Raw genomic sequence first — 19,244 nt, forward strand, 5'->3', positions numbered from 1 at the left:
GTGAGGAAGAGAGGGTTAATAGAGGGGAAGGGTTTGTGTTTTGAGCGAGCGAGTGATTTCAGAGCACGAAATAAAAGGGTTTTAAAAGCCTTTGGCCTTGTTTGGTTTGTGTTTCCCAAAAATTTTTGGGAAAAATTCTCTACAAATAAGTTTTCAAAAGTAATCAAACCAAACAAATTTTTCTAAAAAAATTTCTCAAAACTTGTTTGGTTTACAAGTTTTCCAAACAAATCTCTCTCTCATACACATCAAATCAATCACTTTTTTCAAAACTTTCTCTCAAAACAATTTTCCAAAACATCTTTTGAAAAAAACCAAACCAAACAACTTTTCGTACTTTTTATCTCTAAAACTCATCTCCCAAATTCAAACCAAACATACCCTTTGTGTCTGAAAGATATATCGCGTAATTCGTTGAGTACTAAAAGTACGAATGCGAAGAGTTTCCTTCAATATTGATACTTTTGGAGGGAAAACACAGCCCAGATGTTGATGCCAGCTTCGAAGTAAAATATTTTGCTTCAAAACCAGATTTTGGGCGCCAAAAGTCAAATAACAACGGCTTTGAAACAGAAAAGCCGGCTTCGAAGCATATTCCATACCTAAAGATGTAAGAATAATCAAGTATTTGTTTACTTAAAAGGGATTAAAGACCTGTTTTAGGTTTCTTAACAAAAGTAATGTCCTTTGAAGCAAAACTTGAGACCCCTTAAGGATGGGAATTGGTATTCGAAACATCAAAACCAATAGTTGGTTTATATATATACAGAAAGAGATTGTTTTTCGAACTAAAACAGTGCAGTCTTCAAAAGGAACTTCCATATTTTTGAAAGTATGGACTGTTTGTTCGAAGCAAAAATGGTCAATTTAAAACTGATTGATCATACTAACCATGACCATATGTTGGTTATGATTAAAACAAGCTTTAAGGGTAAGAATTGTTAAATTCGAAGCACTGATTCTAAATGAAAATTAGCAAAAACTATCAACTTTATTCCATAAATTGGAAAAGTTCATATTGGTATTTTGTAGTGTTTTCATTTAAAACGATTGAGTCCAAATTCGAAGGATAAGATTATTCAGTTCGAAGCCCTAGATTTTCTTTTAAAGACAGACAGAGACAAGATCAGACAATGCCAAACAAAGAAAAAGTCTTAGTTGTATTAAAGCAAAAGCAATTACATTGAATGGCCCTCTTTGGGTACAAATTCAAGCTCATAAAAGTAGGGAATAGAATAAATAACAAGATCATGAAATTTTGTCCAACTGTGATCAATGAATTTATGTTCTTTTTTTTATTCTATCATCTATTTCTTCTAGGGTTGGATGCATGAGTTGATGTGCTCTCACTTCATAGAAGGGCTCTTCAGCCTTTATTTCGAATGCTGCTTCCCTTAATCCTTGTTCCAACTCGTCTATATTCAAGTCATCCCAAAACGCAGAATCTTTATTCTTGAAGTCATCAAATTCTTCAATGAAGTTCTCTGCATCGTATAGGGCATGAACTCGAAGAGATGAGAGTTGGTCCAAAGATTGAGTGGTGGCTGCAGAAGTTCGATGCCAGTGAAGAGGCAATAGAAGTTGGTCCAAAAACATGTGAAGCTCTGCTTGGGCGAGGGGGTTTAGAATGTGACCTCGAGTCAGAATGTCACATGCCCATCGAAGGTTCTTGAGAGGGACTTCATCCTCAAGAACATTGAAGGGCAAGTGAGAGAAGGCCGCGAGCAGAAGTTGTGCTTGCTTCCGTTCAGCTGGAGTAGGGGAAGGTGGAGGCTTGTAAGGTGGAAAGACCTTATTTGCAGAGAGGGCAAGCCTCAGTCTTTCTGTCCAGCAAGGATTTGGCGGAGGAGAAGGTGTGGATGCTTCTATTTCAGGAGATGGAGCAAGGGCAGAAGGAACAAAGACATTAATATAATCGAGCCAGTAAGAAGAGCAAAGCTTCGCCTTCTGGGCTAAGAACGATGGATTATACCTAAGTGTCTCTTCTGGGCGTCGGGCAGCGTGCACTATCTTTGTAGGCATGGAGGATGTGTACCATGCTACAAGCAGATTCTCCTCCAAACTGCGTCGATGGTCAATGGGCCCATAGGGATAGACCACTGAGCTTCGCGCATAGGAAGGGAACTCTAAAGGGTCAGTGAACTCAACAAAATGATGGTTGATTCGCTCCCTTAAATCACAGGCCTCAGGTTTTGACCAGCTTGTCCAGTTAGAAGCCCTAGAAGAGGAAGAAGCTGCAGCCTTATCCCATACAGAGAGTTGTGAAGAAGAACTTCTCATGTCCATATTTGTGACTTTCTGAATCAAAGGATTGAGAGCAGTTTATTCGTAGTCCAAGGGTGAGTCAGAAGAAGAACTTCCCATGTCCATATTTGTAAGTTTCTGAATCAAAGGATCAAGGGCAATGTGTTCGAAGTCCAAGGGTTGATAATTTGCAAAGGCATCCATGACCTGAATGTAGAAAGGTGGGTAAAGGTGGCTAATTAATGCATGGAGGTTCTTTCGAGGAGGAACAGCATCATCATATGACTCTTTGTGTGCTTGATCAATGGAGGAGAAAATTGATTCGGCCATAAAAAATGTATCAGTCTGTTCGAATACTAAGGTGGGGGGGTGTTCAAAAGATTGAAGGAGAGTTTAATGCAGATGATGAATGACAGTTGCATTCCGGGGAGAATGCAAAGCCCATGAACGTTTTAAGACGTAGATAAAAGACCTTGATCCACTAATATCACCAAGTATTGGATATATTAGTGCGGGGAGTAATATTGGCCACATATTTTGTACAAGCCAATTACAGTTCGATGCGTGGCAGAATAAGGGTAATACTGGAAGATTATTTAAGTCTTCGATCCTGATTGTACACGTGGCAGTTATTATTGGTTATTACAAGATCTGGGTAGCAGTGGATCAACAAAGAGATGCAAGGTGATGTGGCTTCAACGATTACTCACATTTAAATTCAAATTTAGGAGGAAAGCCTAACTGCAAGTGATGGCGTAGTGGAGCTAATTATAAGGCAACATGATCAACGATCATGGATGAGCAGTTCGACGGTTCGAAATGCAGTTCGATGGTCATCCTTGAGAAGTATAAATAGCAGAGAAGGCCCTAGAAAAAAATCTCAGACTCAAATCCAAAAAACCAGTCTAATTCTACTTTATTTCTTTTCCAGTTTTACATTTCTTGTTCTTTACATTCCAGTTCTTTACATTTCTGCACTTTAAAATTCCTGCACTGAACTTCGTTCGATAGGAGTAGTTTCAAGTAGATTATTGTTGTAAACCTCAACGAGGTTGAGTTTGGATCATTGTAAGTTTTTCATTTCAATGAAATGCTTTAATTGTTCCTCATTTAACTGTTATTTTGCTTAATTCTCCTAAATCAAGCCACCAGTAAAAGTTCTCTTCATTGAGGCTGAAAGAACTAAAACACAATCATCTGATAATTTGTTAGCAATTATTTTTCTATAAGGACTGATTGATCCTTGCTAGCACACTCGCAATTACATAATAATCTTCGAAAGCCAAAAAGCCAACAGATATAATTAAATTCACATGGTTTGTTGTCGATGAATCCCAACACACAATAAAAGCTTCATCAAATGGTGTTTCTGAAGTACCCTACATAGCAAACTCAGCATTGTCCTTTGGGCCATAAATTAGTAATAAACCACTTTATGAAGATTTCCATATAATTTGGTAGGACATGGACTCGAGTCTCTAGGACAATGCTCGGGGTGAGACTCTTTACTGATATATCTTAAGTTAGTCTGTGGCTTAAGTATCTTGAAAAAGAATGTAAATTCCTCATGTTGTGAATCGCCTGTGTGCTTTTCCTCGCATTGTTAGGTCCATTTAGCCCCTCTTGTTCGGCTCCCAATGGGTAGGGGCTTGCTTCTGTGGCTGCCCTCTAAAGATAATTGGTACATGTTAGTTTCTCCCCTCTATCCTTTTCATCTAACAATTTACCTTTTCTTATCCTTCCTCTTTTTGAGTTAATTGCACAAGACTTAATGAACATGCCAATTGTTAGGTTTGTGGAGCCTAATTAGTACTGGATCCAACTCTGCGGCGAGTTGGCAGGAGTTGGACGGAGACTGTACTCCGAAGATGAATTTTATTAAGGGTATTACTAATAATTTGTTAATATAAACCCTAACACGTATATTATTGTTGTCTATCCAAACAATTGCATTGTATTCCTCTCTTATTTTTGTTTAATAAAATAATCTTGTTGGACCACCTAAATTTGTGTGGTGCTTTTTTTTATATGTGATCGATTCATGTTGTGCTTTTTTTTATATGTGATCGATTCATGTTGCTTTTGTGTGTGTGATTTATTCTGCAACCGTATACATTTTTAGTACAACTAATCACATAGTTTGACGAGGCATGAGCCCCAACATAAAAGTAAAAAAATAAAAACAACGGCAACCATTGTTTCTCAAAGCCTTCTTTATAAATAGTTCATACCACTCAACACATCAACACCTTTTCAGTGTTTTAAGACCCAAATCTCCTCCTAAACCACCCACCCACAACCCCCCCCCCCCCCCCCCCCCCAAAAAAAAAAAAAAAAAAAAAAAAAAAAAAAAAAAAAAAGAAAAAACAGTGTGATCATAAGCCCCAAGAAGCTCACGAAAATGGCAAGGACATGGCAGAAGATAGCGGTGTCCATTGGAAGGAAAACAATTTCTTCATCAAGAACCAAAGGGACTACTATGGACACCGACAGGTGTAATAAAGGACATTTTGTTGTATACAGCACTGATCAAATGCGGTTTGTGATTCCTTTGGCGTATCTCCACAACACCGTCTTCAGAGAGCTCTTCAAGATGTCTGAAGAAGAATTTGGACAGCCCAGAGATGGGCCTATTATGTTGCCATGTGATGCAGTTTTTATAGATTACATACTCTCACTTGTCCGGGGAGGTTTAGCTCAAGATTTAGAGCAAGCCTTGGTCTTTTCGGTTGTTGGCTGTAGAGGCACCTTACCTTTTGTACTCAACAAGAAACGAGCAAACAAGTAGATGTTTGTTTTGTGGTTAATTTGTAATGTTATTGTGCAAATTTTGTATGTAACAATCACAACTTAATAGAGGGTGATACATACTTTGAAAATCCAAAAAATTTATCCATGTTTGGTTCTTTCCAATTGTATATTATGGATTGAGTGAAACAACTTCGGTAACTATCATGGTTGGGCACAGGATATCATGTAGCACTGTTTCATGACTTAAAAAAAACTCTCTGAAGTTCGAACCGCAGATCAACAAAGAACAATTTTTGTTATTAAGAACTTGTTGTAACATTTGTTCTTGAAATCATCTGAATTCAAGTCATTGGGATATTTTATTTTCTGGTTTTGTCATAAAGGTCCTGAAACATGTCATGAAGGCTCTAAATTGAGCCAGCCATTTAAATCACCCTTTGAGATTTCAATATAACGATCATTTTTGGAACCTCATCAGATTATTTACATTGTATTTCCTATGTTACAATCTCGCTGGTAAAAGATTTTTGATATATTCCTGAACCACTTAAGAATTCATTCATCAAATATAGCTGCAGCAAATAACTAGTACAAATCATATGCAACTCACATATATCCTCTTATGTCAATCACATTAAAAACCCCGAAGCTATTACAGTAAACTATCATTGCTGACAAGTTTTGGAAAGCAAAAATTGAAAATATGCCTCTTTTGTCGCATTTTTATTGGAAGCGACTCAATTGGACCCCTCAACAGAGATTCGGAAACCTTGCCTGCTTGTCTGACCAAACGTGTTATCAATGATCACCATTCCTGTGCCTTAAGCACTTGTCATTGTTTCCGTGTACCACTGTACCCACGTATGGTTTTCTGAATTACATGAACTGAAAGCAAAACTGATTGGGCCGTGATGTTTCCAAACCACTTAGCATATTTGATGATATAACCATGTACAAACTTATAAACACCACTAATCATATTTGAAGAGATAAACCACATATGTTTGTTTTGATTTCAGAACAAAACCAAGTAGCCAAACATGTCCACCCTCAGCTGTCCCTTGCGACCCAACCAGAACATGGTCTTGCAACCCACAAATTCTAACAATTTTAAAGCTACAATTTCACTACTGTCTCAGGCATTCTTTTATATAAACCATTTCCATTTGCGTTCAAATCATTGCATCTTTAGCATTTCAGTCTCTTGAAATCTTTATTCCCTCTTATTTCTAAACACGACAACATGATCAGTGCTAAGAAACTCGTCAAGATGGCAAGGAAGTGGCAGAAGTTTGCTGCCATGAGGACAAAGAGAATTTCATTTCACAGAAATGTGGACACTGCAAGTAACTGTAGTACTTCATTCGTGGCAGATAAGGGACATTTTGTTGTCTACAGCGCTGATCAAAAGCGTTTCATGATTCCCCTAGCGTATCTTAACAAGGAGATCACGAGAGAGCTCTTCAAGTTGTCCGAAGCAGAGTTTGGGCTCCCGATGGATGGACCAATTACATTGCCATGTGATTCGATTTTCATGGAGTACATAGTCTCATTGATTCAGCGTGGTGTAGTTAAAGATCTAGAGAAGGCTTTACTTATGTCAGTTGCTACCAGTCTCTGCTCATCATCATTGTCATTTTTCCACCATGGAAAGACAAACCAGCAATTACTCGTGTATTGATTTAATTGAAGTTTAGTGGTGTAAATGATCAGTGCAGTTCTAACTTGATACATATTATGAAAAATTCCGAGGGTTTACCTTCATTTCCAATTTTTTATTGTAGTGAAGTTGAGTTTCTGGCTTTGGAATGATAAATATTGTCCTGTGGATGATAGTGACATACAAATTTGTAGATTATGGTCAGAAAAAACCAAGTTAATCACTTTGACAACCAAAATAATTTTTATTATGAACTAATATAATCTCTGTCTCAAAATTCCATCAGTTGGTTGTTCATAAGTAATCGTGGAAATTCCAAATCAAGTAGTATGTGAAAAATCAAGCAACAAAATTTAATCAGTACTAGTTTTTAATTGACCAGAAACATTTGAAGGACAATGGATCATTGAGACAGTAGAGACTTTTTATATGGATCAGACAAGCACTTGAAGCCCAGTGGCATCTGGTACGATTAGTCGTACACATACTGACTAATGCACAAACTCAATTTAGAAAAAATAATTAAAAAATCATTTGTGTGTACAAGTACCTTTGATTACAGACTGATCCCTTGTTTCCCATCTTACCCAGTAAGAAGAATGTAAGAATTGAATTATCAGATAATTTACTTGAAATATCAAGAAAGTGATAGAAAGCTGAACAGAAGAGGGGGGTGAAAAAAAACATGCCTAACCCTCTAAAGTTCCCTCTGAAGTTCTCTTAGGGATCACTATCTCTAGTACACATAAGCTGTCCTAAAATCATAGTGGTGCCAATATGTAAGTACATCATAATTTTGAAATTTTAGATGAAATTTGTGGTTTAATAGCTAGGAGCTTATTTGACTGGTCCAAATTTGACTCTAATTCACTTAGCAGAAGAGGATATGTGATTCTCAGCCACACTTCTCCTAGTGCTGATTTCCAAGTAGAAACAAACGCGCAAACCTCCCAGACAGACATTCTAATTGACAAGCAACAAAGCACATTAGTTTTTTTTTTTTTTTTTAAAAAAAAGAAAAAGAAAAAGAAGCACATGGTTTTGCAGCCCAACAATCCCAACACACGTAAGCCACATTTAGTTATTAACCATTTTTACATATACCAGCAAATTCACATATAATGAAATAATTCTTAGTAAATTCACGGATCTTAGCAGCGTTGTAGTTCACAGAACCATTTGTTGATTACGAGACACCACTCGTTTTGGACCCAATATGTTGTTAAACCACTTGACAGAGTGAAATAAAATGATTCCGTGCTCTGTTCCACCTTGATGTGTTGATTGCCAAACATAACCAAACATTCAAACCACACCACCCAAACCAGCCTTCTCACCCAACTATCACATGGCTTCGCTTCCCATTTATTTAAAGCAGTGTCACTAAATCTTGAACATATATAACCCGCCCATTTCCTTTGCTTTCCACCAAGCACACAGATACAGCATTTCAGTCTTTCAAGAATCATATATTGCCTTTCTAGTCTACCATTAACACGAACATGATCAATTCTAAGAAGCTCATCAAAATGGCGAGGAAGTGGTGAAAACTGGCTTCTATCAGTCGAAAAAGAATCACCTTCTCAAGAACAACCGGAGGTGTTGATAATGCAGAGAGTTGCAACACATCTACAGTTGATAAGGGTCACTTTGCTGTGTACACAGCTGACCAGAAATGCTTTGTGATTCCCTTGGTTTATCTCAACAATGACATCTTCAGAGTACTCTTGAAAATGGCTAAGAGTATGGACTTCCAAGGGATGGGCCTATCACATTACCATGTGACGCAGTCTTCATGGACTATGCAGTCTCTTTGATAAGAAGGCATGCAGCTAAGGATCTGGAGAGAGAGCTGCTCACAACCATAACTAGTGGTTGTTGCTTATCATCCTCCTATCTCCAAGAGCGACTAACCGATCAACAATTACTAGTCTCCAGCTTCTGATGGAATTAGGTTTTTGTTGGGTGAATGAGAAACAATGTCTTTAGCTTTATACAACAAATTAATGAAATCTCCATTGAAATTTCTTCATATTTGTCTCTTGTTCTACTGAAAATTTTGCTTATTAGTGTATGTGATAAATGTGTTTGATGATAGCATCACACAGAATTTACTGGGACAGTAGATATCCCTGGCTAGTTCAGTAATCTAAAAAAACTGCCTCCATTTTGGTCAGTATATTTGGTTCGACTCCATGAATTATCCTTCTATAACTTCCCCGTTATCAACTAAATGACATTTTATTCAAATTCAGGTCTCTGAAAATCAATACATTTTTCTTCCTGCAAGCTAATCCTACACATCACATCTCTTGTTGAATCTAGAAGAATTGTTGCAGCCACATCCCATGTGACTTTTTTTAAACTAAAAAAAAAAAAATTGTAAAAAGAGGTGATTGCTTGGTGTAATATTAAATTTTCATGCTGTGATATGCCTAAGGGTGTCGGTTCGAGTGTGAGAGAATCCAATGTGTGCATGTGATGTCAAAGGTGAGATCAGTATCCATTTTATGCATTACAATACCCTTGATTTGGGAGCAACACCTGGAATGATCTATGTAACGGCCTATAAAATTTTACAAATACACTAACAAATTCAATGCAGTCCTATGTGATCATCCTATCTACCCATCACAACACCCTCAATTTTGGACTAGTACTGGGTAATGACCCATAAAATGGCCTTGAAACTTTTACAACACTTCAACAATCTCAAAGTAGTCATGTATGATTTTCTCTCACCTCAAAATTTTTTTCCTGTAAATAAATGAGAGCATACCATTCACCAGTACTATAGACAACCATGGGGGACACCACTCATCTATCCTCACAAAAGAGCAGATTACCAGCTGTCCGATGTTAAGCTACTCTCTCTACAACCACGCATAGATATGCAGCACGCTTCTTGTCTGGCAGTACTTGGACCTACATTTCAAGTACAGAGTAGTAAATTTTACCACCAAATTTTCAATCTCTTCTATGTTTTAGTGAAACAGTTAAATCAGAAAATTCAGATTTTTGTGGCTTTAGGAGTATCATTGGTCTATGTGGTTCGTAGAGTCACTTGTGTTCACAAGACACCAGAAGACACCTCCAGTTTGGGACCCAATATGTTGTCAAACCACTTGACAGTGAAATTTGGGGTATGTTCCACTTTGATACGTTTATTGCCAAGCACATCCAAACATACCCGCCACCCAAATTTCCTTTCTCATCCAACTATCACATGGTTTTGCTTCCCTTAAATTTTAATACAAAGTTAGGTACATTTAAGGCAGTATCACTGGCTTTTGAATATATAACCAGCCCACTTCCTTCTCTTCCAATCAAGCACAGATACAATCTTTCAGTATTCTAAGAACTAAATCCCCTTTTTTCTCTTTAGTAACAAAATCAACCCTTTCTAGTATTTCACAAGAAAATAACAAACATGATCAGTTCTAAGAAGCTCATCAAAATGGCGAGGAAGTGGCGAAAACTGGCTTCTATCAGTCGAAAAAGAATCACCTTCTCAAGAATAACCAGAGGTGTTGATGATGCAGAGAGTTGCAACACATCAACAGTTGATAAGGGTCACTTTGCTGTGTACACAGCTGACGGGAAATGCTTTGTGATTCCCTTGGTTTATCTCTGTAAAATAAATTGATAGAGAAAGAGAGAGACACTGAATTGTTTCTATTATGTTGTGTATGTTTACAAAGAAATGTACACTCTCTTTACAGAGAGGAGAGGCAATCATAAGATGCCAATTGGCACCGAAAGTATAAAGCAAGGGGGGACATATAATTATTAAAGCTACATATAATTATTAAATCTAAACATAATGATATACTAAACATACTTACTGATATACTAACAATACTAACATATAATAATATATTAACAGCCCCCGTCAAACTCAAGGAGGATAAGTACTAACCAACTTGAGTTTGGAGAGAGTAACAAAACAGGAAAGTAAACTGATAAATAAAATAAAATAGGATAGGAGACACTGTATGGTTGTGTCAAATCGTTGTTGAAGACACAGTATGGTCGTGTCACACCGTTGGAGAAGACACTGTATGGTCGTGTCGGACCGTTGTAGCAGAGAATGTCTGAATCAATGTCGGGACAGTTTACGGGGTCATGCCGGACCGATGTAAAAGCTGACCGGAATCAATGTCGGGACAGTTTATGGGGTCATGTCGGACCGTTGTAGAAGCTAACCGGAATCAATGTCGGGACAGTTTACGGGGTCATGCCGGACCGATGTAAAAGATTTTGGTGGTGCACCAAGGGGGCGACTTAGGGAGTGCGCCATGGGGTGGCTTGGGTGGTTCCCATGGTATATAACCATGCTCATCAGCTTGGGTGGTTCACATAGTATGTAATCATGCTCACCATGATATATGTAGAACCCCCCCTCAAACTCAAATAGGTGTGAAGAGAGAAAACCTATTTGAGGTTGAAATAAAGAGATTGATAAAGGGGATCAATTTTTTTTGTTTGTTTGTTTGTTTGTTTGTTTTTTTTTTTTTGGGGGGGGTGGAATATAAAAAAAAATAATAATAATAAGATAAGGGAAAAAGGGTGATGCTCACTAACGAGTTGTATAATAATGAAATATTGATGGAAAAATGAAGATAGAAAAAATAAAAAATAAAATAAAATAAAATTAGGGGTAGTGGAAATATATTATAAGAATGGATGTTTGTTTTGGTGTGGTTTTTATTTTTATTTTTATTTATTTATTTATTTTTTGTATGGTGATCGGGGTGAGCCCCGACATGAATAAAATGAGGTTGAGGTTGGTTGGCAGTTCATCTGCGTCGTTGGGTTTTTTTTTTTTTTTTTTTTTTTTGTTAAAGACATAATAATGAAAAAAAAAAAAGAGGAAAAATAAAGGGAAAGAGTGGGTCACGTGGGTGTGTTGGCCACGGTTAAAGTAATAAAAAAAAATAAAAAAGAAAAGAAAAGGGGAGATGCAAAGGTTGTATGGTGAGTGGAAAATGTTGTCGTGGAATGTGTGGGTAATATATCAATAAAGAAAAAGAGATATAATATATATATATAGAAAAGAAAGAAAGTTGGCAAAATAGTGGGTGTGCTTGAGTGGAGAGAGAGTTTAAAGTGTTGGTTAGTGGGATCATGTGGGTAGCTGATGAGAAAAAGTTGTCATCTCAGAATAGCAAACAAAGGAGAGACCATCCAAAGATCAAGCTCCTGACCATCTTCTCCATGGACCACGACTTCTCCACCCCACTTGTTTCGGGAGCAGACGGTGAAGGCGATGTAGCCCCCCCGTTGGTCGGCGCTGGTGCTGCCGTCGGCGGTGCCGGAGGACTCACTGCCAACGGCGACGGCGACGGAGATTTTGGCTTCTTGCGCGGAGCTGGGGCTGGAACCTGAACAGGTGGAGCAGCAGGTTGTGGTGGTGATGGAACAGCCGGAGGAGGAGAAGCTTTTTGTTGGTGGAAGGTTCGGCCTAAGAAGAACATGAAGCAGTCAAGGTGAGTGACGTTGTCTGTGTGTTTTCCGGAAGAGAGAGTTGCCGAGAGAGAGAGGTGATGGGTGTGTGTGTGAGCATCTTTTTGTTGGTGGAAGGTTCGGCCTAAGAAGAACATGAAGCAGTCAAGGTGAGTGACGCTGTCTGTGTGTTTTCCGGAAGAGAGAGTTGCCGAGAGAGAGAGTGGATGGTGGTGGAGCTGAAACTGGCGGAGCGGACACCACAGGAGGTGTGGCCGGAGAATGACCTCCAACGCCGGCGACGACAATGCAGATAAAGCTACAACATAGACGGACCTGCGATCCATATCCACGGCCTCACTGGTGTGAAGGTGTTGATTATTCCCTCGGAGAGACAAGAGTTCAGTTCAGTTATGGAATTTGTGGCAGCGGAGTGAAGGTATGTGTAGAGGTTCGGCGGGCGGTCAAAGCGAGGCTGCCGCCCGCCGGTGAAGCAGAATGACCAGGTTCTTAACCTCGCTCTGATACCATGTAAAAATTGATAGAGAAAGAGAGAGACACTGAATTGTTTCTATTATGTTGTGTATGTTTACAAAGAAATGTACACTCTCTTTATAGAGAGGAGAGGCAATCATAAGATGCCATTTGGCACCGAAAGTATAAAGCAAGGGGGGACATATAATTATTAAAGCTACGTATAATTATTAAATCTAAACATAATGATATACTAAACATACTTACTGATATACTAACAATACTAACATATAATAATATATTAACAATCTCAACAATGACATCTTCAGAGAGCTCTTAAAAATGGCAGAGGAAGAGTATGGGCTTCCTAGAGATGGGCCTATCACATTACCATGTGATGCAGTCTTCATGGACTATGCAGTCTCTTTGGTAAGAAGGCGTACAGCTAAGGAACTGGAGAGAGAGCTGCTCACGTCCATAACTAGTGGTCGTTGCTTGTCATCCTCGTATCTCCAAGAGGGACTAAACCGTCAACAATTACTAGTCTCCAGCTTCTGATGTGAATTATGTTTTAGTTGAGTAAATGAGAAACAATGTAATTAGCTTGATACAACAAATTAATGAAATCTGCCAAGGACTTTCTTCATGTTTGATTCTTGTTCTACTGAGAAAATGGTTACTTATTTGTGTATGTGATGAATGTGTTTGATGATAGCATCTAACAGAATTTACAGGAACAGTAGATATCTGTGTCTAGTTCTGTAATCTAAAAAACTAACTCCATTTTGTTCAGCATATTTGGTTCAACTCCATGAATAATCCTTCTATAACTTCCCCATTATCAACTAAATGACATTTTATTCAAATACAGGTCTCTGAAAATTGATAAATTCTTCTTCTGCTAGCTTAGTATCCTACACATCACATATCTTGTTGAATCTAGAAGAATTATTGCAGCAACATCATGCCACTTTTTTTTTTTTCTTTCTTTTTTTTTAATTTTTAATTTTTTTTGTAATAAAGGGTGACTTCTTGATGCAATGGTAAATTCTCAGGGTGTAATATTCCTAAGGGGGTTGGTTGTGTCTAAGAGAAGCCACTTTGTGCGTATGATGTTAAAGGTTAGATCTTGTGGGAGTTGAGTAATTGTGGGCCAAACAAAGCCCAAGCCCATCAAATGCTGGACCATTGCCGAGTACACACAGTAAGTATGGAGAGTGCCGTATTGATGATATCTGAGCTGCAAGGTTGAGCCGAGTCTATCAGGTTAGACGAACCCGGATGGCTCATCTCTTATAAAATCTTTCAATAAAAATATTATAGGGAGATGAGTCTGACAGAGTAATGATGAAAGGCTAAGCTGGAGAAAAGATCAAGAAGAATAAACAATATAAAAAGGAGAGGAAGTCCAAAAAGAAGGCATGTGCGAAGAAACCTTAAATCCCAAGAAATTAGAAAAGAGCCCTTCTATTGAAATTAATTAGACTGTCGGAGTGTTTATTCCGGCACCACCATCCGGAGGTTTATTCTTATTTCAGGTCACAACAGGAGTGATTTTCCAACAACTTGTTTGGATTGAAGGAATATTCTATATCCACTTCCACACATATCTTTATCCAAATTATGCATTACAACACCCTTGACTTTGGACCAATACCAGAGATGATCTATATAATGGCCTACAAGTTTACAATACTTCAACAATCTCAATGTAGTCATGTATGATTTTCTCACTGAATCTTTTTATTTATTTATTTATTTTCACTGTAAATAAATTAAATATATGCCAAAGAGGGCATACCATCCACCAGTAGAGACAACCACGGGACACCACTCATCTATCCTCACAAAAGACCAGATTACCAGCTGTCTGATTTTGCATCCTCTATACAGCCTAAGCTACTCTCTCACCACAACCATTCATAGCAACATCAATTTTTTCGGTGCAATGAGATGTTAATGTGGACATTGAATATTGCACCATCATCATGTGAAGGTGTAGGATTTTACAAGTCCGTATAACACGGTTCTTGCCCATAGTTCTTGGACATGATGAGTCAAGCTTGTTTTGTCTTTTGCCTACATTTTAAGTACAGAAATTCTACCACCAACTTTTCAATCTCTCCACTATATTCTAGTGAAAACAATTATATTAGAAAATTCAGATTTCTGTGGTTCTAAGTGTATCTTTGTTCTATGTGGTTCATAGAGTCACCTGTGTTCACAAGACACCACCAGTTTTGGACCCAATATGTTGTTTAACCACTTGACAGAGTGAAATTTGGCGTAGATATGTTCCACTTTGATGTGTTGATTGCCAAACACAACCAAACATGCCCACCTCCCAAATTGCTCCTCATCCAACTATCACATGGCTTTGCTTTGAATATAAACCTATCCCACTTCCTTCACTTCCAATCAAGCACAGATACACAACATTTCACTCTTCTAAGAACCAAATCAACAAAATATACCCTTTCTAGCATTTCACAAGAAAAACACAAGCATGATCAGTTCAAAGAAGCTCATCAAAATGGCGAGGAAGTGGCAAAAGGTGGCTGCTATCAGTCAGAAAAGAATCATCTTTCCGAGAACCACAAGGGGTGTTGATGATGCAGACAATTGCAACACATCAACAGTTCAAAAGGGTCACTTTGCTGTGTACACTGCTGACCAGAGACGCTTTGTGATTCCCTTGGCCTACCTCGACACGGGAATTTTCAAGGAGCTCCTAAAAATGGCAGAGGAAGAGTATGGACTGCCGAGTCATGGGCCTATCACACTGCCATGTGATGCAGTCTTTATGCAGTATGCAGTCTCTTTGATAAGAAGGCATGCTGCTAAGGATCTAGAAAAAATATTGCTCATGTCCATTGCTACTGGGCGGTGCTTATCATCCTCGTGTCTCCAACAAGAACAATGCAATAAAAAATTAGCAGTCTGCAGCTAATGATGTCAATTGTACTTCAGTTTTGTCAATGATAAACAATGTAGTTAGCTTGATACAATTAATGAAATTTCACAAGAGTTTATGTTCATGTTGGTTCTTGTTCCATTGAAAATGGTGTACTTAACATATGAGAAGCTTGATTTTGGACAGCATCTAATGGAATTTCTCAGGACAGAGGACATTTCTAATTCAGTAATTTTAAAATCTTTCTCCATTTTTGTTCGTATATTTTTGGGTTCAACTCCATAAATAATCAAACAGCAATTTATCCATGTCAACTAAATGAAATTATTTTCCAAAACAGTTCTCTGAAAAATGTTAAAATTCTTCTTCCAGAACTAATCTTATACATCAGAAGGCAATCTCAGTGATTTTCCTTAACCATTTAAAGTAATCTGCATCACTTGATTTTCCTATGATTTTTTTTTTTACCAAACCTAGGCTTTTTTAAAAAAAATTCGTAAACTCAAACTAATTTGTTGTAAAATTTTGAAAACACAACTTCATGAAACAACTTGGGTTCGAAAAATAAGTTTAAAATTGCTTGGTTTTTTTGAGAATTTTGTCTCAAAATAACTTGTATTTGGTAAAAAAAAAAAAGTTTGACGGTCTTTATATCTCTTAAGGGCCACAGCCTCATCTACTTCCAGTCACATATTTCTCTCCTGTTTGGTAGGCTCATGCCCACATGTTGTGTTCGACATTATCCATTGCATTGCAAATGCTCAATGCCTGCCAAATTTTTCACTCTCATCTAATGGCCAAGCTATGTCTTCATAAATATTCATGAAAGTGGTTAGAAAGAGATATACACTCCAGCAATTCAATCAATTTCTTAGCTTTATTTGTGTGGTTCTCAGGACTTGCAATCAAGAAAATCACCAGCTTTCAGACCCACCAGGGCTTGTGATTTCGAAACAGAATTGAACATGGCCACAGGACACACTATCCAACCATCCTCTTCACCCAACTCTGCACATGCTCTTGAATCCATTGATCCCAACACTGAAAGCTACCTTCAAAAGTAGTGTCTTTGCTATTGTAAATATATATAGCTAACCCACTTCCATTATCTTCAACTCAGCACAACACAACACACTATTTCATTGTTTCAAGCTCTCAATCTCTTCTTATTTCTCTGATTCATAAATCAACACAATATGATCAATCCCAAGAAACTCCTCAGCATGGCAAGAAAGTGGAAGAAAGTGGCCGCGATGAGAAGGAAAAGAATTTCACTACCAAGAGCCAATGGGGATGTCAATAAGGGCCATTTTGTTGTGTACACAGCCGATCAAAGGCGCTTTGTTTTCCCAATAGTGTATCTTAACAGTGACATTTTCAGAGAACTACTGAAATTGTCTGAAGAAGAGTTTGGACTACCAAGTGATGGACCTATTACATTGCCATGTGAGGCGATTTTCACGGACTATGTGATCTCTTTACTCCAACGCCACGCAACAAAAGAGATACAGAAAGCTCTGCTCATGTCTATAGCAAATAGCAGATGCTCAATGTCATGCTCTCTTCATCAAGAAAATCTTTGTCAGCAATTACTAGTCTGTGGCTTCTAGATCCATATTCATCATAGAGATTTTGTAAATGGTCCACGATATTATTGTAGTATGAAGATTTTGACTTTTTTTTTGCTTTTACTTTGGGACAAAAATTGTTAAAATTAAAATAACTCTTTGACAATTTTTCCAAGAGCAAACATTTAAAATAAGATGTGGATCATTTTTCTCAAACTAAAGAGTTTAACATAACCCCTTCACCATTTTAATCAAACCAAGTAATTTAAAATAGTTGTTTGACTATTTTATTCAAAGCATACAGTTTGAAACAACATTCAATCATTTTACTCGAATCAAGTGAATTAACATAACCCATTGATCATTTTAATTAAAATCAAGTACTTTAAAATGACTTTTTGATCATTTTAACCAAACTGAATTGTTTCAAATAATCTGTTGGCCATTTTAATCAAAGCACGTGGTTTTAAAATAACCTTTTGATCATTTTATTCAAATCAAACTGTTTAAAATAACTTGTTAGTCATGTTAGTGAAATCAAACAGTTTAAAACCTGTTGACTATGTTAATCAAATCAAGTCGTTTCAAGCAACTCTTTGGCCATTTTATTACAAGCAAACTCTTTAAAATAACTTATTGTGGGTCATTTAGCTGATGTGTCACTACCCCATTCCTATATTTCTGTAGATTTTAGTTGATGTGGCAACTCATCAATAGTGGACTCTAAATAAGAAATTTATCCAGTAAATCTGATTGAATTTAATCTATTTTCATATAGAAAATATTTTTGTCTTGAGAGGTTTTGTGTTTTGCATATATGTAACTTCTCATATTGAAGAGTTTATGGTCAACACCTCTCTTTCAGTACATAACATCACACCAACTAATTACATTAAGCAATCTAAATATCATGGATATATGTAATTGCTGGTCAACAAGAGGATAATTAGTCCACAGATAGCCGCCAGCACACGTTAACTCTTTTTTTTTTTTTTTTTTTTTTTTTTGTGAATTCCTTCATACGAAAAATTCATTGTTTTATTGTAAATAATTGAAAGCTACGAAATCAAAACGTGTTGATTGCATCATATAACTAAATGACATAGACTTTATACCAAAAAAATTATGACATAGACTCATGTCACGGCAGCTAGTCTATGATTTCATTCTACCAATTTGGTAAGATTTTTCTTGTAGTTAGAATGTAAAATAGAAATCAGTATTCGGTATAGCAATCATAGGCACAGATTAAAACTTGACCACATGTATCGTTTTGTAACATTTACAGCTTATTATAACAAAAAAATTAAATATGTTTTTTCTTTTAATTTTTTGAAAAAAAAAAAACTAAAACAAAAAACATGTATAATACCCACTTGTGTTTAAAAATTTGTATGAAAATAAGTGAGAGGGGGTGGCTGCAGAGGGTGGTGATCAAAGGTTGTTATCGGTAGAAGGTGATTGTCAGTCGTGGGAGGTTGCGGTTGCCGAAAGAGATTGTTGATGACGGTGGCTAAAGATCACGGATGATGGTAGTTGGAGGTGGGGTGTGGTCAAATGTGGTAGCCATCGGTAGGGGTAGGGGTGAGTATGGTCCGGATTGGGGTAAAATCAGGACCAATTCAATCCGTTTAAATCGTAGAACCAATCCATTTAAACACAGTTATCTACGGTTCCTGAAAAATTAAAACCAATCAAATCTGTTTAAATCGTGGAACCAATCCGTTTAAACACGGATTGAATCGCTTTAGGACTACGAATTCACATAATTAAATAACAAAAAAAAATATAGAATATTTTAATTTCATAAAAACATAAATATAGCATCAAACAAAAGTATCAAACAAAAGCAATAAAACTGGATACACATTACACAAAGTAAAGTTCTCCTCTGTATTAAAACTAAACATAACATCAAATAAAAGTAATAAGAAAACTGGTTTAGCTTTTATATGGAATAAGAAATGATATTATGTGGGAAGGTTTATAGTATAAATATAGATTATTTATATACGGTCTGGATCGGTTCCAATCCTAAACCGTGAGATTCAATTCAGAACTGATCTGTGGCCTATGGATTTTTAAATTTCTAATCTGGAACCAAACCACATTCAAAAAATCAATCTAAACTTACCGGATTAGACTGGACCGGATCAAATTATAAATTATACAAATTTCTTGCTCAGCC

At 37.1% G+C, this 19,244-nt stretch overlaps 2 protein-coding genes and 2 pseudogenes across 2 annotated transcripts; all 4 read left to right on the forward strand.

The window, feature by feature from the left end:
- The first annotated feature begins 4,645 nt into the window (after positions 1 to 4,645).
- LOC145810458 (auxin-responsive protein SAUR68 pseudogene) lies at positions 4,646 to 5,032 on the forward strand (annotated as a pseudogene).
- Positions 5,033 to 6,238: 1,206 nt separating this feature from the next.
- LOC114264845 (auxin-responsive protein SAUR67) lies at positions 6,239 to 6,676 on the forward strand. Its single transcript, XM_028205561.2, has one exon. It carries the CDS (start codon positions 6,239 to 6,241, stop codon positions 6,674 to 6,676), a length of 438 nt encoding a protein of 145 aa, XP_028061362.2.
- Positions 6,677 to 10,112: 3,436 nt separating this feature from the next.
- On the forward strand, positions 10,113 to 13,460 carry LOC145810488 (auxin-responsive protein SAUR68-like). The gene is made up of 4 exons (XM_082907535.1): positions 10,113 to 10,287; positions 12,048 to 12,144; positions 12,904 to 13,003; positions 13,446 to 13,460. The coding sequence occupies exons 1-4, from the start codon at positions 10,113 to 10,115 to the stop codon at positions 13,458 to 13,460; spliced, it is 387 nt and encodes a 128-aa protein (XP_082763661.1).
- A 3,281-nt stretch (positions 13,461 to 16,741) lies between these two features.
- Positions 16,742 to 17,098, forward strand: LOC145810505 (auxin-responsive protein SAUR67 pseudogene; annotated as a pseudogene).
- The last annotated feature ends 2,146 nt before the right edge of the window (positions 17,099 to 19,244 follow it).

This window comes from Camellia sinensis, chromosome 2 (assembly GCF_055761805.1).
Source record: "Camellia sinensis isolate YWXY chromosome 2, ASM5576180v1, whole genome shotgun sequence".
NCBI lineage: Eukaryota > Viridiplantae > Streptophyta > Magnoliopsida > Ericales > Theaceae > Camellia > Camellia sinensis.

Excerpts from the sequence above, each read along its gene's own strand:
- LOC145810488 (XM_082907535.1), top strand. The coding sequence starts at position 10,113 with ATGGCGAGGAAGTGGCGAAAACTGGCTTCTATCAGTCGAAAAAGAATC. Across the intron at positions 10,288-12,047 it reads GATTCCCTTGGTTTATCTCT|GTGGAGCAGCAGGTTGTGGT; the intron begins GTAAAATAAATT and ends GAACCTGAACAG. Across the intron at positions 12,145-12,903 it reads AAGAACATGAAGCAGTCAAG|AGAGCTCTTAAAAATGGCAG; the intron begins GTGAGTGACGTT and ends TGACATCTTCAG.
- LOC114264845 (XM_028205561.2), top strand. The coding sequence starts at position 6,239 with ATGATCAGTGCTAAGAAACTCGTCAAGATGGCAAGGAAGTGGCAGAAG.